The sequence below is a fragment of the Zea mays genome, chromosome 9 (genome assembly GCF_902167145.1).
Source record: "Zea mays cultivar B73 chromosome 9, Zm-B73-REFERENCE-NAM-5.0, whole genome shotgun sequence".
In the NCBI taxonomy this organism is placed as follows: Eukaryota; Viridiplantae; Streptophyta; class Magnoliopsida; order Poales; family Poaceae; genus Zea; species Zea mays.
The window spans coordinates 126,535,650-126,551,203 of record NC_050104.1 but is presented as its reverse complement, the minus strand read 5'-3'; the positions used below and the strand labels follow the sequence as shown (position 1 = coordinate 126,551,203).

The following is a 15,554-nucleotide window of genomic DNA, read 5'->3' as shown; positions in this document are numbered from 1 at the left end:
CGTCGAACAGCTTGCCGATAGCGCCGAGGATGAGCTTCGTGTCGAGTGACATGTCGATTTGAGGAAGACAGATCGAGGTAGAAAACTCCGAGGATCGAACGAATCTGATACCAATTGTTAGCTACAGCTAGAGAATGGAGAAGATGAGAGATCTAGGGAAGAATGAGAAGAGCATGGAGCAGGTAGCAGCAGCGTGAGGAAGAAGAAAGGAGTAGTGAAGGAAAGATAAATTGTTGTGTTTGTTCTGAATATTGATATCCTCTACTCATGCTTACATCAATATATAAATGTCTTCCCTTATATGGGCCTGCGCAACACTAATTCACCCACGATGGCCCAAACACCTTTGCATTGTGCTTGCTCGTTCTGACCGAGCTTCTCAGCATCCAAGCAGCATGCTGGCTGTTGCCTCTCCTGCACTTCCAACATTACCATAACCTTGGATCCTCACAGGTATGTCGATCCCTCGGTTGTCGGTTGCTGATGTGAGAATTCAAACACCCCCAAATCTCCCAATCTACTACTTGTATATGGATCTGAACATTTTCACTGTGCCCTCCCCTGATTCGCAGGTCGGTTGGTTTCGGCACTTCGACCGGCGGCCATGGCTTCCGATGGCATCACACCCAGAGGTATCATTGTTTTATCTCTTCTTCTTCTGTTCAAACAGAAAGACGTCAAGCCACCGAGAGGTACAATGATAGATTTTGTGCAATGAGCACGCCATTGCGCTTCCAGCGATCTGACACGTTGGAAATTCTTGTTTTTTAGCTTGCAAGGCCAAAATTTGTCGCTTTTCCGTGTAATTCTAGTGCCTATCTGCATCCATTAGGGCATTTTAGCTGCTCCATGCTCTTGATCTCGTCCTTGTAATCCCCGATCTGTTTGCTTGATTGAATCCATTGTTTTTTATTCAAAATTTGTTGGTAAAATACGATTATTACTACAAGTTGTGTTTTTCGCCTTTTCGGGTTGCACAGAAGAGAGTGCTACATGTGTACTTGCCTACTTGGGTGGTGTTTGGTTCATTGCAGGGAGTGGTTAACGTAATGTAAACGGATCCCACTGCTATTGGTTACGGTGCAACAGAAAGCGAGATATGTTTGGTTAGTTAACGTTATGTATTAACACTAGCTGGGGAGTGGTAACGAAAAGATATGTCTCCGTATCTGTTCACGGTGTAAATCGTTACAGACTGATCCAACCAAACAGAAAGATAATAGATACCACTGTAGATGGATCACGGATAAAAACGTCAAACCAAACAGCCTCTTGGCTACTGCCGTCCTTGTTGTAGTAGTGCTAATTGGAACAAGTGAGTCACTGGTAGTGCAGTATGTGCTTTTCATGTGTGTTTGGTTTGTACCATCAGATGAAATTATAAGCACGCTTTACACATTACTATAGATATACTGTGAGGTGCATACTAGATGGTTTTGATTTGTTCTACAGTCACCAACTTTTTCTTCCTTGCTCACAGATGTTTGTGTTGTTGGGGTTGCACGCACCCCTATTGGCAGTTTCCTTGGTGCATTGTCTTCCTTGCCTGCGACGAAACTTGGCTCTATAGCAATTCAAGGTGAGCTCCAAATCTTCTCTGCATTTACATCTGAGCTCTGAATAAGCTATATTTGTTTCGCCCCAATAGCACTGACGTGGCCATGGATGGGCTGTTACCTGTTAGCTGCTCTGGAAAGAGCAAACGTGGATCCAGCTCTTGTGCAGGAGGTCTACTTCGGAAATGTCTTGAGTGCTAATTTGGGGCAAGCTCCTGCAAGACAAGCTGCTCTGGGTGCCGGGATACCAAACTCTGTTGTTTGCACCACTATTAACAAAGTCTGCGCATCTGGCATGAAAGGTTTGAATCAAATTTATGTCTGTCCTTGTATAATACTCTGCTCACAGTTCGCAGAAGTGACAGATTATCTGATCATGCTCTTGCTTTTCTTTCCTATATGCAGCTACTATGTTTGCAGCACAGTCAATTCAACTGGGTATCAATGATATTGTTGTGGCAGGTGGCATGGAAAGCATGTCCAATGCCCCAAAGTACATTGCTGAAGCTAGGTACACAAGTATTATTTTGTGGATACATCTAATATCAGGCTGAAATAACCGAATTATAATCTTAAGTTATTTAGTGGATACATGCCTGTTTACTTATTTGCTTTGTGTTGTTGAAGTTTGTTTGTAAGATATGCCGATTCACCAGTGGCAAGGCCATTAACAAAGTTATCAGTTTTATTTTGAAAGTATATGATGTTCTTGTTTAAAGTGGATTTCCACTGCTTTAATACAATAAGCTTGCTAATTACAAATGCAGGAAGGGTTCTCGTTTTGGACATGACACACTTGTTGATGCCATGCTTAAGGATGGTCTTTGGGATGTATACAATGATTGTGCCATGGGAATGTGTGCTGAGCTTTGTGCTGACAATCATGCACTCACAAGAGAAGACCAGGTCTCTTAATACAGATAATAGTATATGCCATTTGTTATAATTCTATTCCCATATTTGTCAAGGTCTAAGTTTTTTTATTCAACAGTTGCCAATGCTGGCAATTCTTTTGAGAGTGACCTGAATTCTTCCTCTTGCTTTATGTTGGTTATCTTCCTCGATGGTCTAGTCCAGCATCTGCATTCCTTGTCTGATGAACTAGTAACTGAGATCCTTTTGGGCAATGATTTTCTGTCAAGTTGTGGCATGATTGGGATTATGTGGGCTCTGGATCTGTGAACTAACCATTGATATGCTTCCAATGACGTAAGTAGATGTGCCACACAAAAATGAGCACCTTTTTGTATTCTTGTTCGAGCTACATAGATATTAATCTCTTAAAAGCTGCTCATCAGTACACGACATTACAATTTTATACCTTGATGATTTCTCTGTATCTGTTATGTTGGTTTTGTGGGCACACAAGAAGGGATCGAGCACTAGTACACAGAAGCTCTATAGTGGCGGTTCTAAACATATTTACACTGGCGTTTTTCAGTACCGCCAGTGCTAGGGGTCAGTGGAAATCAGCATTTCCACTGGCGGTTATTTTGGAACCGCCAGTGAAAAGTGCATTTTCACTGGCGGTTTTCTTAAGGAACCGCCAGTGAAAAGTTCATTTCCACTGGCGGCTGAATAAAGAAAACCGCCAGTGAAAATGCATTTCCACTGGCGGTTTATAAAGCAAACCGCCAGTGGAAATGCACTTTTCACTGGCGGTTTTCTTTATTCAGCCGCCAGTGGAACTTTCCCGCCTTTTTTCAAAATTTCAAACAATACTGAATTATATATATATTTATTTACACACACACAAACATATATATATATAGATCTATATTGATATTGAAAGCAACATGAAATTAAATTCTATACATCATAAGTTTTCATGCATTCTACGACATGAAAGTATTCTGTTTACAACCATATATCCTTCATGCATTCTATACATCATAAGTTTTCACCTAAGCTCTAATAACTATCTCGGCTAAGAGATAATCTACTAATTTCTGTTAGTATTCTAAACTCTGGCAAAGCTAATGTTCCGGAAGCATCGTGATATTTTCCTTCTGCGGGAATGACCTCTTTCAATATGAATGTGCAGAGGTCCTCGACTATGCCATACAATGCAGCTTCGGTCAAGTTCTCCGGGTTTCCTTGTTGAAATTGTTGTAAAGGAATTTTATAAACATCATCTATTTATACTCAATAATAACACATTTGCATCTTTAATGACATAAATACATACTTAACTATTACTAATAATACCTTGTCAGGGTTCGTGATGTATCGTCCGTTCACTCTCATGAACTCGCACGCATAGAATCCACATAGGACCGATCCTTGTGGTTGCTTGTGGCACTACATAACGGGAGATTGGTTATTTAGTTGCAACATTGTGTATGATATGTATTCATAAAATCACATACTTACCGGCCAGTGATGATGGATGTCTAGTGGCACTTGTTTTTTCGACAGGTCGTACTTTCCACCTCTCATCTTATAGAATCTATAAGCACTGTGATCTCAAATAGAATCACCATGTTATTCTCAAATTTTAATCGATAAAAGTATGCATGCATAGAAAAGGCTTACAGCTCTAAGATGCTGAGGAATGTTGCATATGTCGAAGGGTCGAAGTTCAAGGAGTCGAGCACCAGCACCTTTCCAACCTTAGGATAAATGAGGAAGCATATCCAATGGTCCATGTACGAATCAAATTTGTGATGCATGTGTATTGAAATTATTAATTTTATTTATGCAAAATCACACTTACTTAAAGTTGTACGGGGCCATTATGGCTTCCCTGTCTTGAAATTGAAGCATTGCATGTCCTATGTATGTGGCGTATCGAGCTTCAAAATCCTTCTTCATTTCCTTTATACGCTTCTCAACTTCTTCGTCCGTCTTTCCCCGTATTTCATCGTTGTCTTTCCCGATTCTAAAAGTGTGGCTTTCCTCGGATATAAGTATTGGGTTGAGATACCCAACCCTTTTACTGGCACTAGCATTGGGCTTGGTACCGTAAAGAATCTCCTGCTGATCATGTTGCATTCTGCAAGTCACACGTGCATGTCAGATATTGAAATTTTATACAGCTCACTAATAATAACACACATATGTGGAAGTATGAGCGACACTTACAATGCAAACATCGTTACAAGTTGCACGTCGAGTCTCTGAAGGTTCATCATTAACCACATGTCCTCGAATGTAACAACGGCCTTTTGGTTCGAACCAATAAAAGCATGGTCTGGTATATGCACACTGATGGTGTCGATGCCAACCGATGATGCCCGCATGTACCAGTCATGCAACCTTTTAACACCAGCCGGGACCTTTCTTAGTTTGTCAAGAGGTAGCAGAGGTCTGCCCGACACATATTTTTTAGGCACGTTTTTGTAATCTGCCTTAGTTGGCTTCTTTATCTTTGCGGCCGTTGCCTCAGCCTTTTTTGCAGACTCCTCGTGCTCGGCCAAATCAACAGTTTGTGACGTGAGGCTCCGTCCAATCCCTTTCAAAAACCTAACTGTGCCAGCAGTAGTAGCTTTACTCTTCTTTTTCTGATACGGGGACACCAATTTTGGTATAGGAAGTTTAGATTTCTTTGATGGCCGTGGATTGTTTGATGGCTGTGGAGAAGGTGGATCCCTTGATGGTGGCGTAGACAGTGGGTCACCAAGAGGATGGGGAGGAGAAGGTGGTGGAGCCCTGAATGGTGATGCTTGTGGCGGAGACGGTGGGTCAGAAAAAGGATGAGGAGCAGCATGTGAAGTTTGAGGAGGTGAGGATGGATGTATAATAGGAACAACAATTTGAGAAGGCGGAGACGGTTGGGCCTGCGACGCCTGCGACGAATTCGACCAATCAAGCAATTCGACATCCCTTCGAGGCCAAAGGATAAAATTCTTGATAGCTTGTCCAAGTTTCTCGATACCTTCGGGCCCAGGGATGTCTAGCATGTCGTCCTCGTATCCTTGGACGACCGTCGTCACTTCTACTTTGTAATAATCATCTGGAATATCGTTTCCATGGAACTTGCGTCCTGGGATCGCAAGGCCTGTGGCTACTATCTTTGTACGTTTATTGTTAATACCATATCTTATAACCAGTGTGCACGCCACAGGCCTTGTGATGTCATCAACTGGATAACGGTCCTTATTTCCCGTTGAAGCAACAGAGCTTGGTAATGTCGTACAATCTGTGGAAGCCGGCGGTTGAGCTGCTGGAATTATTTGTATCTGTGGAGTGGTCATCTGTTGAACAGACATCGCACTCGCCAACTGTTGCATCGATTCTGGAGGAGGATTCGATAGCATTTGAAACATCATGGCTTTGAACTCTTTCTTGGCCTCCTCCTTAAAATAATCCGCGATCTCTTCCTTGTATCGATCACGTTTCTTGTACAGACCTTCCCACTGTGGTCCGAATCCTTCCTTCCATCGACGAGATTCCTCGTACACGACCAGGATGCTCAGGGTTACCGAGACCAGCCGTTAGGATGTCTCTTTCCCTTTGTGGCTTAAAAGTTCCTTCGCTCTGCTTAGCTGCCATTGTATATATGTTTTTTGCCGCTTCTTCGACAATGGGATCATCAAAAGATACACCGGTCTCGGTTTCCCTTGGTTTTCTAGCACGGAGCCAATTTGCCGCCCTTTCACCAAGTTGCTCGGACAGCGTCGGCAACCCTGCGGCCTTCTTCTCGGCGTCTTCTTGTGTCCATTTAGGAACCTGACGCTTGTAACCACCTGTGCCTAGGTGGTGGCGGTACTTGTTCTTCTTTGATAGTTCTGAATTTGCCTCACTTAGAGATATGAAATCAGGGCTGCTCCTCTGCTCTAGAAATACTGCCCACTGACCTGCTGAGATTTTATATTTTTTGGTCGGGTCCAGACCTTTCTTTGCAAACTTTGTGTTCATCTCAGACCTCCAGTTTCGGAAATTTATTGCAAGCAGCTTCATCGTGTATTCCTTCACGAGTTCTTCTGAACCCCGAGGCAGAACGAACCTCATTAATAGCTTATTCCATATTTGATTCTTGACATCATCTGACACATCTCTCCACTGTCGTATTGTTATGTCAAGATTATCTCTAACTAAAAACCCAAGTGCATTCCGAAACTTAGGTAGTGCCTCTTCTGGAGCTAGGGGCTGACCTTTCGGGCTCACGTCTGAGATTTTGTATGTTTTGTCGGGAAATTTGTTCAGCCCCCTGTCACCTCTTTTTCGATCGCTCTGCTTCCTTTTCCTTGATGTCTCGGTTGTTGTCTTGGTCTGTTCCGGTGCGTCTTGGGTCGGCTCCGGTACGTCTTCGTATCGTGTCACGACTTCTTCGAGTATCGCACGAAATTCAGACACGACCTCCTATTCATGTAATAAAATGCACAAGAGATCATGCATGTGAAATCAGTAGGGTACACATACGAAGCTAAAGATGCGTACTTTTACCTCAGCTTCTCGTGGATCATAAGTAGGGTCACGTTGCAACTCACGGAGAGCGGCCCTATCTATGCTAGTGGTAGGAAAAGGGTCGCTAGGCGTTTCATATCCTTCACTGCTGGATTGTTCTTGAGCAACACTCATGTCCATGTGCTCGGGCACTAATCCTTGGTCCTTGATCGGAGAACTCATTGAGCTATATATATACAAATACATAAGCAATAATTAAATACATATTAACACATATTAACGTAAGCAATAATTAAATTCATATTAACAAATAGTATAATTAAATACATCCTCGCGGGCACTAAACCCTTAACCCTAACCCTAACCCTAACCCAAAACCCTAACCCTAACCCTAACCCTAACCCTAACCCTAACCCAAAACCCGAACCCTTAACCCAAAACCCGAACCCTTAACCCTAACCCTAACCCTAACCCTAACTCTAACCCTGACCCAAAACCCTAACCCTAACCCTAACCCTAACCCTAAACCCTTAACCCTAACCCTAACCCAAAACCCGAACCCTTAACCCAAAACCCGAACCCTTAACCCTAACCCTAACCCTAACCCTAACCCTAACCCTTAACCCTAACCCTAACTATAACCCTTAACCCTAACCTTAACCCTAACCATAACCCTAAACCCTAACCATATAGTATCGTATAGTCGTATAGTATCGTGTAGGACGGGGAGAGAGTCGCATAGGACGTATAAAGAGGGAGAGACGGAGAATCGTATGGATATTATCGAGTTACGTATAGAGAGAGGGAGAGTCGTATAGGACGAGGAGAGGGAGAGAGGGAGTGTCGCATAGGACGTATAGAGAGGGAGAGAGGGAGAGTCGTACGGAAATTATCGAGTTCAGATCGAATTCGGATCGGATCGGATACGTATATTATCGAGTTGTGACGGATAAAATTACAATGTATATATTCAACATACATTTGAACACATATGAACACATACATTTGAACACATATGAACACACATATATATTGAACACATACATTTGAACACATATGAACACATATATATATATATTGAACACATACATTTGAACACATATATAACACACATATGAATAAAAATAAGTATTGTATGAGCCCTTCTTTTGTATGAGCCCTCTATCTCTCTCCCTCTCTCTCTATCTCTCTCCCTCTCTCTACATTTGAATACATTTGAACACATTTGAATACATTTGTATGAGCCCTCTATCTCTCTCCCTCTCTCTCTATCTCTCTCCCTCTCTCTACATTTGAATACATTTGAACACATTTGAATACATTTGTATGAGCCCTCTATCTCTCTCCCTCTCTCTACATTTGAATACATTTGAACACATTTGAATACATTTGTATGAACCCTCTATCTCTCTCCTCTCCCTCTATCTCTCTCCCTCTCTCTATCTCTCTCCTCTCCCTCCTCTCTCTCTCTCTCACCCTCCTCTCCCTCCCTCTATCTCTCTCCCTCTCTCTTCCTCTCTCTTCCTCCCTCTCGGCGGCGGGCGGCGCGTGCGCCCTCCTCTCTCCTCCCTCTCCCTCTCCCTCCTCTCTCTTCCCTCTCCCTCTCCTTCATCTCTCTTCCTCCCTCTCGGCGGCGGCGCGTGCCCTAGGGTTTACTAAAACGCGGCGGCGGCGGCGGCGGCCCGGCGCGGTAGTAGACGGCGGCGGTACAGATTAGGGGAAAGAGAAAAAACCTGGAGACGGCGGTGCGGGGGCGGGAATGGCGGCGTGGGGACGGGCGCGGGGACGATCGCCGGCGAAAACCCTCGGGGTCGAAATCCAGCAGCCTGACGGCGTCGTCTTCAAGTGAAAGGGCGCCAGGGACTTGTAAAATTTTCGGCTCCCGCGCGCCACCTTTATATAGGCGCCATTTCTACTGGCGGTTGACAACGAGAACCGCCAGTAGAAATGGCTTCCACAGACTGTAGAAGCCATTTCTACTGGCGGTTGACAACGAGAACCGCCAGTAGAAACCATTTCTACTGGCGGTTGTCATAGAGAACCGCCAGTAGAAATGGTTTCTACAGTCTGTGGAAAACCATTTCTACTGGCGGTTCTCTATGACAACCGTCAGTAGAAATTGTTTTTTATTATTATTTAACATAGTTCTATATATTGTTTTACTTCACTTTTTATATATTATATTAAGTATACTTTTATATATTGTTTAGTATACTTTTACCTCTCTCCATCCCCTCTCTCTCCCCTCTCCCTCTCTCTCTCCTCTCCCTCTCCTCTCTCCCCTCTCCCTCTCCATCCTCTCTCTCCATCCCCTCTCTCTCCCCTCTCCCTCTCCATCCTCTCCTCTCTTTCCATCCTCTCTCTCCTCTCCACTCTCTCTTCCCTCTCCCTCTCCATCCTCTATCTCCTCTCCACTCTCTCTCCCCTCTCCCTCTCCATCCTCTCTCTCCATCCCCTCTCTCTCTCCTCTCTCTCCATCCTATCTCTCTCCTCTCTCTCCATCCTCTCTCTCCTCTCCCTCTCCTCTCTCTCCTCTCTCTCTCCCTCTCCTCTCTCTCTATAAAGTCAATAGAAAGTCATGTAAAATTGTAAATGGTAGCCACGAAAATTGAATGAAGACAATTACATGCTTCGGTTTGTCGCTAACAATAATCAATTACATGACAAGTTCCTAACAATAATCAATTACATGACAAGTATATAATCTAGGAAGCTATTGTTCTACCTTGTCCATCGTGGCGTACCCAGGGCAACGAATTGCGTGGGATGCTTCGCTCAACGTTCCTTATCTTGGTTAGATGGTCTATGAAAAGAGACATGTCGTTGAACTGGTTAAAATTCTCTAAATCAGATACACCATCAACTCCTATAGCTTGTTGTTTTCCAGGAAAAACTACATGCTTCGGTTTGTCGGTGCTTTTCTTCTCATTGTTAGAAATGATCTGTTCAGCATAGAAGACCTGTGCAGCACGATTAGCAAGGATCCATGGGTCATCTTTGTAACCTACCTTACTTAGATCAAGAACTCTGACCCCATAGTTGTCTACCGTGACATGTTTGTCTTCAACCCATTGACATCGGAAAACCGAGATCTGAAATGTACCATAGTCTAGTTCCCATATGTCCTCAATAAAGCCAAAATATGTAATAATCTCACCAGTTTCATCATCTATGGCCTCGCATCGAACACCACTGTTTTGTGACATGCTCTTTTTGTCCTTGGACTTGGTACAAAATGTGAATCCACTAATGTCATAGGTTTGCCATGTTGTGACCTGGCGTGATGGTCCAGATGCCAAGCCCTTGATGGTTTGTTCTTCTATTGTTTCTCCACGTGGAATGTCCTTCACCATTAGCCATGTGTTGAATCGCTGCTTATGTTGCTTCATTACCCAATCATCCGTATGCCCAGGATTTTGCTCGCGAAGCTCATTGATGTGTTGTTGGATAAATGGCTCCATTATCGTTAGCTGATGTAGGATGCTCTAATGTGCCTCAAGTACTATATCGTAATCCGGTGGGATGAAAGATTTCCGTCCCATCCTCCCGCTTCCATATAGTCTACCCTCGTGTCGTGACGGAGGCAGACCTATTGCAACCTGGTCTTTTAGGATACTATTGCAGAATGGACCTCCGGACTCAATGGCCTCTTCGGTACAGTACCCCTCTATCATGGATGCCTCAGGACGAGCACGGGTTGATACATAGCCATTCAGTATTGACATGAAACGCTCATACGTCCACATTTCATGCAAGTACATAGGACCCAATGCCTCTATTTGTGGCACCAAGTGCACCACAAGGTGCACCATAATATCAAAGAACGATGGAGGGAAACACATCTCAAACTGTGATATTGTCTCCACTGCGAATTCCTGAAGAGATGCCAACTCATCACGGCCAATTACCTTTTGTGAAATCCTGTTGAAAAAGTAGCACAACCGTGTGATTGCCATCTTTAAAAACAAAGGATTTATAGCCCTGATGGCAATAGGTAGGAATGTAGTCAGCATGACATGACAATCATGTGAGTTGTAGTTGGTGATTGTCAGGTCTTTCATTGACACAATACTCCGTATGCTAGAGCAGAATCTGGATGGGACTTTCAAATTCTTAAGCCAAACACACATCGCATGTTTCTCATCTACATTGAGATTGTAGCTTGCTGCTGGGAGATGGTACTTCCCATTTTCTTGAAGAACGGGATGTAGTTCCTTTTTTATGCCTAAATCTACCAAGTCCATGCGTGAATTGAGCCCTTCTTTTGTTTTGCCCTTTATGTCTAGCAAGGTGCCCATTATGCTTTCAAACACGTTCTTCTGAACGTGCATACCATCGATCGCATGCCGCACATCTAACTCTTTCCAGTAAGGCAAGTACTCGAAGAAAATAGACTTCTTCTTGAATATAGCCCCCGAAGCTGGTTTGACATCCTTCCTTGTTTTTCCGTCTTTTGTCTTCTTCCCGAAAACAAACTTGATATTCCTGACTATTTCAAAAACTCTATGACCTCTATTGTTACCCGATGGAGCAGTAGAATGTAGTTCACCATTATTGTCGAAGTACTTATCCATCTTTCGCATGCGGTACCTGTGTCCTTCCAATAAAAAGCGTCTGTGCCTCATGTAAACTATCTTCCTAGATGCAGCAAGGGATACGTAAGCAGTTCCATCAATGCATACTGTGCAACCAACCTTTCCCTTAAACTGGCCTGATAATGTGAAGAGAGCAGGGTAATCGTTGATCGTAACAAAAAGAATTGCTCTCAGCGTGAATGAACCTTTACGATACTCATCCAACATTTGAACACCTGTTTCCCACAATATTTTCATATCCTCCATTAAGGGCTCCAAAAATACATCCATGTCAACTCCAGGTTGTGTAGGTCCAGAAATAAGGATGGTTAGCAAAATGTACTTCCGTTTCTGCATCAACCATGGAGGAAGGTTGTATATGGTGAGGATCACCGGCCATGTGCTATGCTTGCTGCTCCTCTCAGCAAATGGGTTCATTCCATCAGTACTCAGTGCGAACCTAACATTTCTCGGTTCATCGGCAAAGTCTCGGTGGTTGTCATTGAAATCTTGCCACTGCTTCCCATCGGCTGGATGTCGAAGCTTCCCATCGTTTTTGTGCTCATCAGAAGCATGCCAGCTCATAAGTCTGGCATCCTCAGGATTAGCGAACAAACACCTCAATCGATCGACGACGGGGAGGTACCACATCACCAAAGCAGGAATCTTTTTGAGCGCATAATAGTCTACTTCTTTTTCTTTGCTCGTGGATTTTGAAGTCTTTTTTTGGGCTTTCTTTCGCTTCTTCCCTTTAGACACGGATGCAACACACTCTTCGTCCTCTCGATAGTCTTTATTCGTCTTGTACCTACTTGCACCGCACTTTGGGCAGCTCTCCAAGTCTTTATAATCATCACCTCGATAAAGGATACAATGATTTCTACACGCGTGGATCTTCTCCACACCCATAGTGAGCGGACTGATTAGTTTCTTTGCATAGTACGTGTTAGCAGGCACATTGTTCTCCTTTGGAAGCATGTCTGCGATAATACTCAAGAACGCATCGAAGCCAGCATCAGACACACCATATTTAGCTTTTAACATCAACAGCTTTAGCACAGACCGGAGTGTCGTGAACTCTTTGGTACAACCCTTAGACTCGTCGTACAAAGGCTCTTCTGCTGCCTTCTTCAGGGACTCCATACCTTTCATTAAGAACATCGATTGATCTGTATGACGACGCAACATTGCCTCTAGCAACTCTGCATCTTCCTCATCCATAACACTTGGCAGAACATGAGGTCTATCATGTTCATTTCCTCGAGCGTAACCATGATCAGTAACATTTTGCACTACATGTTCGCTCTGTGGAAGAGGTTGGTGTGTCTCGTGAACGAACTGAAATCTGTCGTCGATGTTCTCAGGGTTTCCAGTCGTATAAGGCGAAGAGCTACCCTCTCCATGCTTTGTCCAAATTGTGTAATCCTTCATAAATCCTCGGCATACCAGATGAGATATGATTTGTTCTGTGTCATTAAATACAGCAGCATTTTTGCAGTCCATGCATGGACAATATATGTGTTTTGTCTTTGTTCTCCAAGCATGGTTCGTAGCGACATCAATAAACCTATGGACCTCGGATATGTATGATGGATCTAGCCTTGATAAGTTATACAGCCAGGATGTCCTCTCCATCACCACCTGTTGGGAAGGATGAAGGGGTGAAACCCTATATCCAAAATGTGGCTAAATTTAAGGAAAATGAACAAAAATTGGCAAGAGGAACATAAAACTAAACTTTCCTAGCCATACTCTTCTCTTTAACACATGGTGAAGGCCTAGTTCCAAAATTGAGCAAAGATGAACAATAATTGGTAATTAAAACATAATTAAACCAACTTTCATAGCAACTAATAAAAACAATCTTAATTACCAAACCTATCTTCTTCTCTCTCCGCACAACACATGAACCATTCATTAAACAACTTAATATGTCATGGATAAACTGATTTGATAACTAAACATGAAAAAGGAGAGAGGATAGACAAAATCTAACCATATTAAACAACTTTATTTGAGCGAATAGAGCAAAAATGTGGCTAAAATGTGGCTAAAATTGAGAGAGGATACACTCTCTCTCCAATGGTGAAACCCTAGATCCAAAATGTGGCTAAAATTGAGCAAAAATGAATAAAAATTGACATTAGCAACATAAACCAACCTTTCTTAGCAATCTTCTTCCAAAAAATGAAGATCAAAACCTCTCCCCATGTATTTTGTGAATTCTGGACCTCCAAAATCGCCTCCAATGGAAGTTGGCTGCGAGCATACAGTTCACTGTCGGGGGAAGAGGGGCATTTATAACAGACACTTCACTGGCGGTTGTCTTTAAAAACCGCCAGTGAAAATTGATTTCCACTGGCGGTTGTCTTTAAAAACCGCCAGTGGAAATAGGATGTTTCCACTGGCGGTTGTGTTAAGATAACCGCCAGTGGAAATAGGTTTCCACTGGCGGTTTTTAAAGCCGGCCCACCTGTTTCTTTCACTGACGTTTGATAACGGAAACCGCCAGTGAAAAGTTGAACGTGCCGCAGGCTTTGAGCTTATTTGTACTAGTGGAGTCCGAAACAAAGATATTCAGGATAGGGTCGGGGTGGCGCCAATTAAGGAGAAATTGATTCAACATCGGTCGAGATGGTTTGGACATGTCCAAAGGAGATTTCCCGAGATGTCAGTGCGTAGAGGGGTTTTAGAGCGTGTTGATAATATAAAAAGAGGTAGGGGTCGACCTAAAATGACTTGAGATGAGGCGATTAAGAGATATCTTAAGGAGTGGAATATCTCCAAGGAATTAGCTAAGGATAGGTGCATTTGGGGACTAGCAATCAATGTGCCCGAACTATGATCTTTGTCCTTTTTTCTGTTTACCCTTAACTATATCGTCTTTCTTTTACCCTTTCGGTGTCTTTTTTTTTCTTTTTTTTCTATCCTTGTTTCTTGGGGGGTTTCATCTCTAGCCTACCCCAACTTGCTTGGGACCAAAGGCTATATTGTTGTTTGTTGTTTTAATGTATTTTCATCTATATTGCAATAAATATATTTCCAATTTCTGGTATATTTGATTTTACTTATTCTTGCATAGGATGCATTTTCTATCCGAAGCAACGAACGTGGAATTGCAGCTCGTGACAGTGGTGCTTTTGCATGGGAGATTGTTCCAGTAATTTTTTTCCTTTATTTATGATACTAGATATTATGTGCTTTGTTTGGTCTTATGTTCAATGTTTTTTCCCAGGTTGAAGTTCCTGTTGGTAGAGGAAAACCACCAACGCTCGTTGAGAAAGATGAAAGCCTAGACAAGGTAAATTTTTCTCTTGTAACAAAATATTTTGAACAAAATAAAACTTGTAGTTGTTCTAGCTGTTAAAGGGTTATCATTAACTATTAGGGCTAACCCTAGAGGGTAGCTATATCGTGTTTTACATGGGCCACATGGGCCATATACTCTAACACCCCCCCCCCCCCCCCCCCCCCCCGCAGTCTGAACATCCGTCGCAGCGGAGTTTACAGACTGGACTCGAAAAGAAGAAGTACATCACACAATAGGATCCCCCCACAGACTCAACTAGCCACTACAGATGTTGAGGCTGGAGCGAAACTCGGCGATGGTCGAGGACGGAAGACCCTTGGTGAAGATGTCGACAAACTGGGAGGTGGTCGGGACGTGGAGGACCCGAACGTCACCGACGGCGACCAGATCTCGAACGAAGTGTAGGTCGATCTCCACATGCTTGGTCCGCTGGTGTTGCACCGGGTTGGTGGAGAGGTAGACGGCGCTGACGTTGTCGCAGTAGACCAACGTGCTCCTAGAGAGGGGACTGTGTAGCTCGGCGAGGAGCTGCCGGAGCCAGGCAGCCTCCGCCACGCCGTTGGCCACGGCACGGTACTCCGCCTCTGCGCTCGAGCGGGAGACGACCGGCTGGCACTTCGACGACCAGGACACCAGGTTGCCGCCTAAGAAGACGGCGTAGCCGGAGGTGGAGTGCCGAGTGTCTGGGCACCCGGCCCAGTCAGCGTCAGTGTAGACGACCAGCTCGGAAGGGGGTAGACTGGTGAAGAAGAAGCCTGTAGTCGA

General features: G+C 43.8%; 1 protein-coding gene across 1 annotated transcript in view; it reads left to right on the top strand.

Annotated features, from left to right (window-relative positions):
• Nucleotides 1-604: 604 nt before the first annotated feature.
• Nucleotides 605-15,554, top strand: part of LOC103640265 (acetyl-CoA acetyltransferase, cytosolic 1) — a 29,284-nt gene continuing 14,334 nt past the window's right edge. The window contains exons 1-7 of the mRNA XM_020544169.1: nt 605-632; nt 1,481-1,579; nt 1,685-1,858; nt 1,962-2,067; nt 2,324-2,462; nt 14,562-14,639; nt 14,715-14,780. Of these exons, the coding sequence (XP_020399758.1) occupies nt 605-632; nt 1,481-1,579; nt 1,685-1,858; nt 1,962-2,067; nt 2,324-2,462; nt 14,562-14,639; nt 14,715-14,780 (690 nt within the window). The remainder of the gene's footprint in view (nt 633-1,480; nt 1,580-1,684; nt 1,859-1,961; nt 2,068-2,323; nt 2,463-14,561; nt 14,640-14,714; nt 14,781-15,554) is intronic.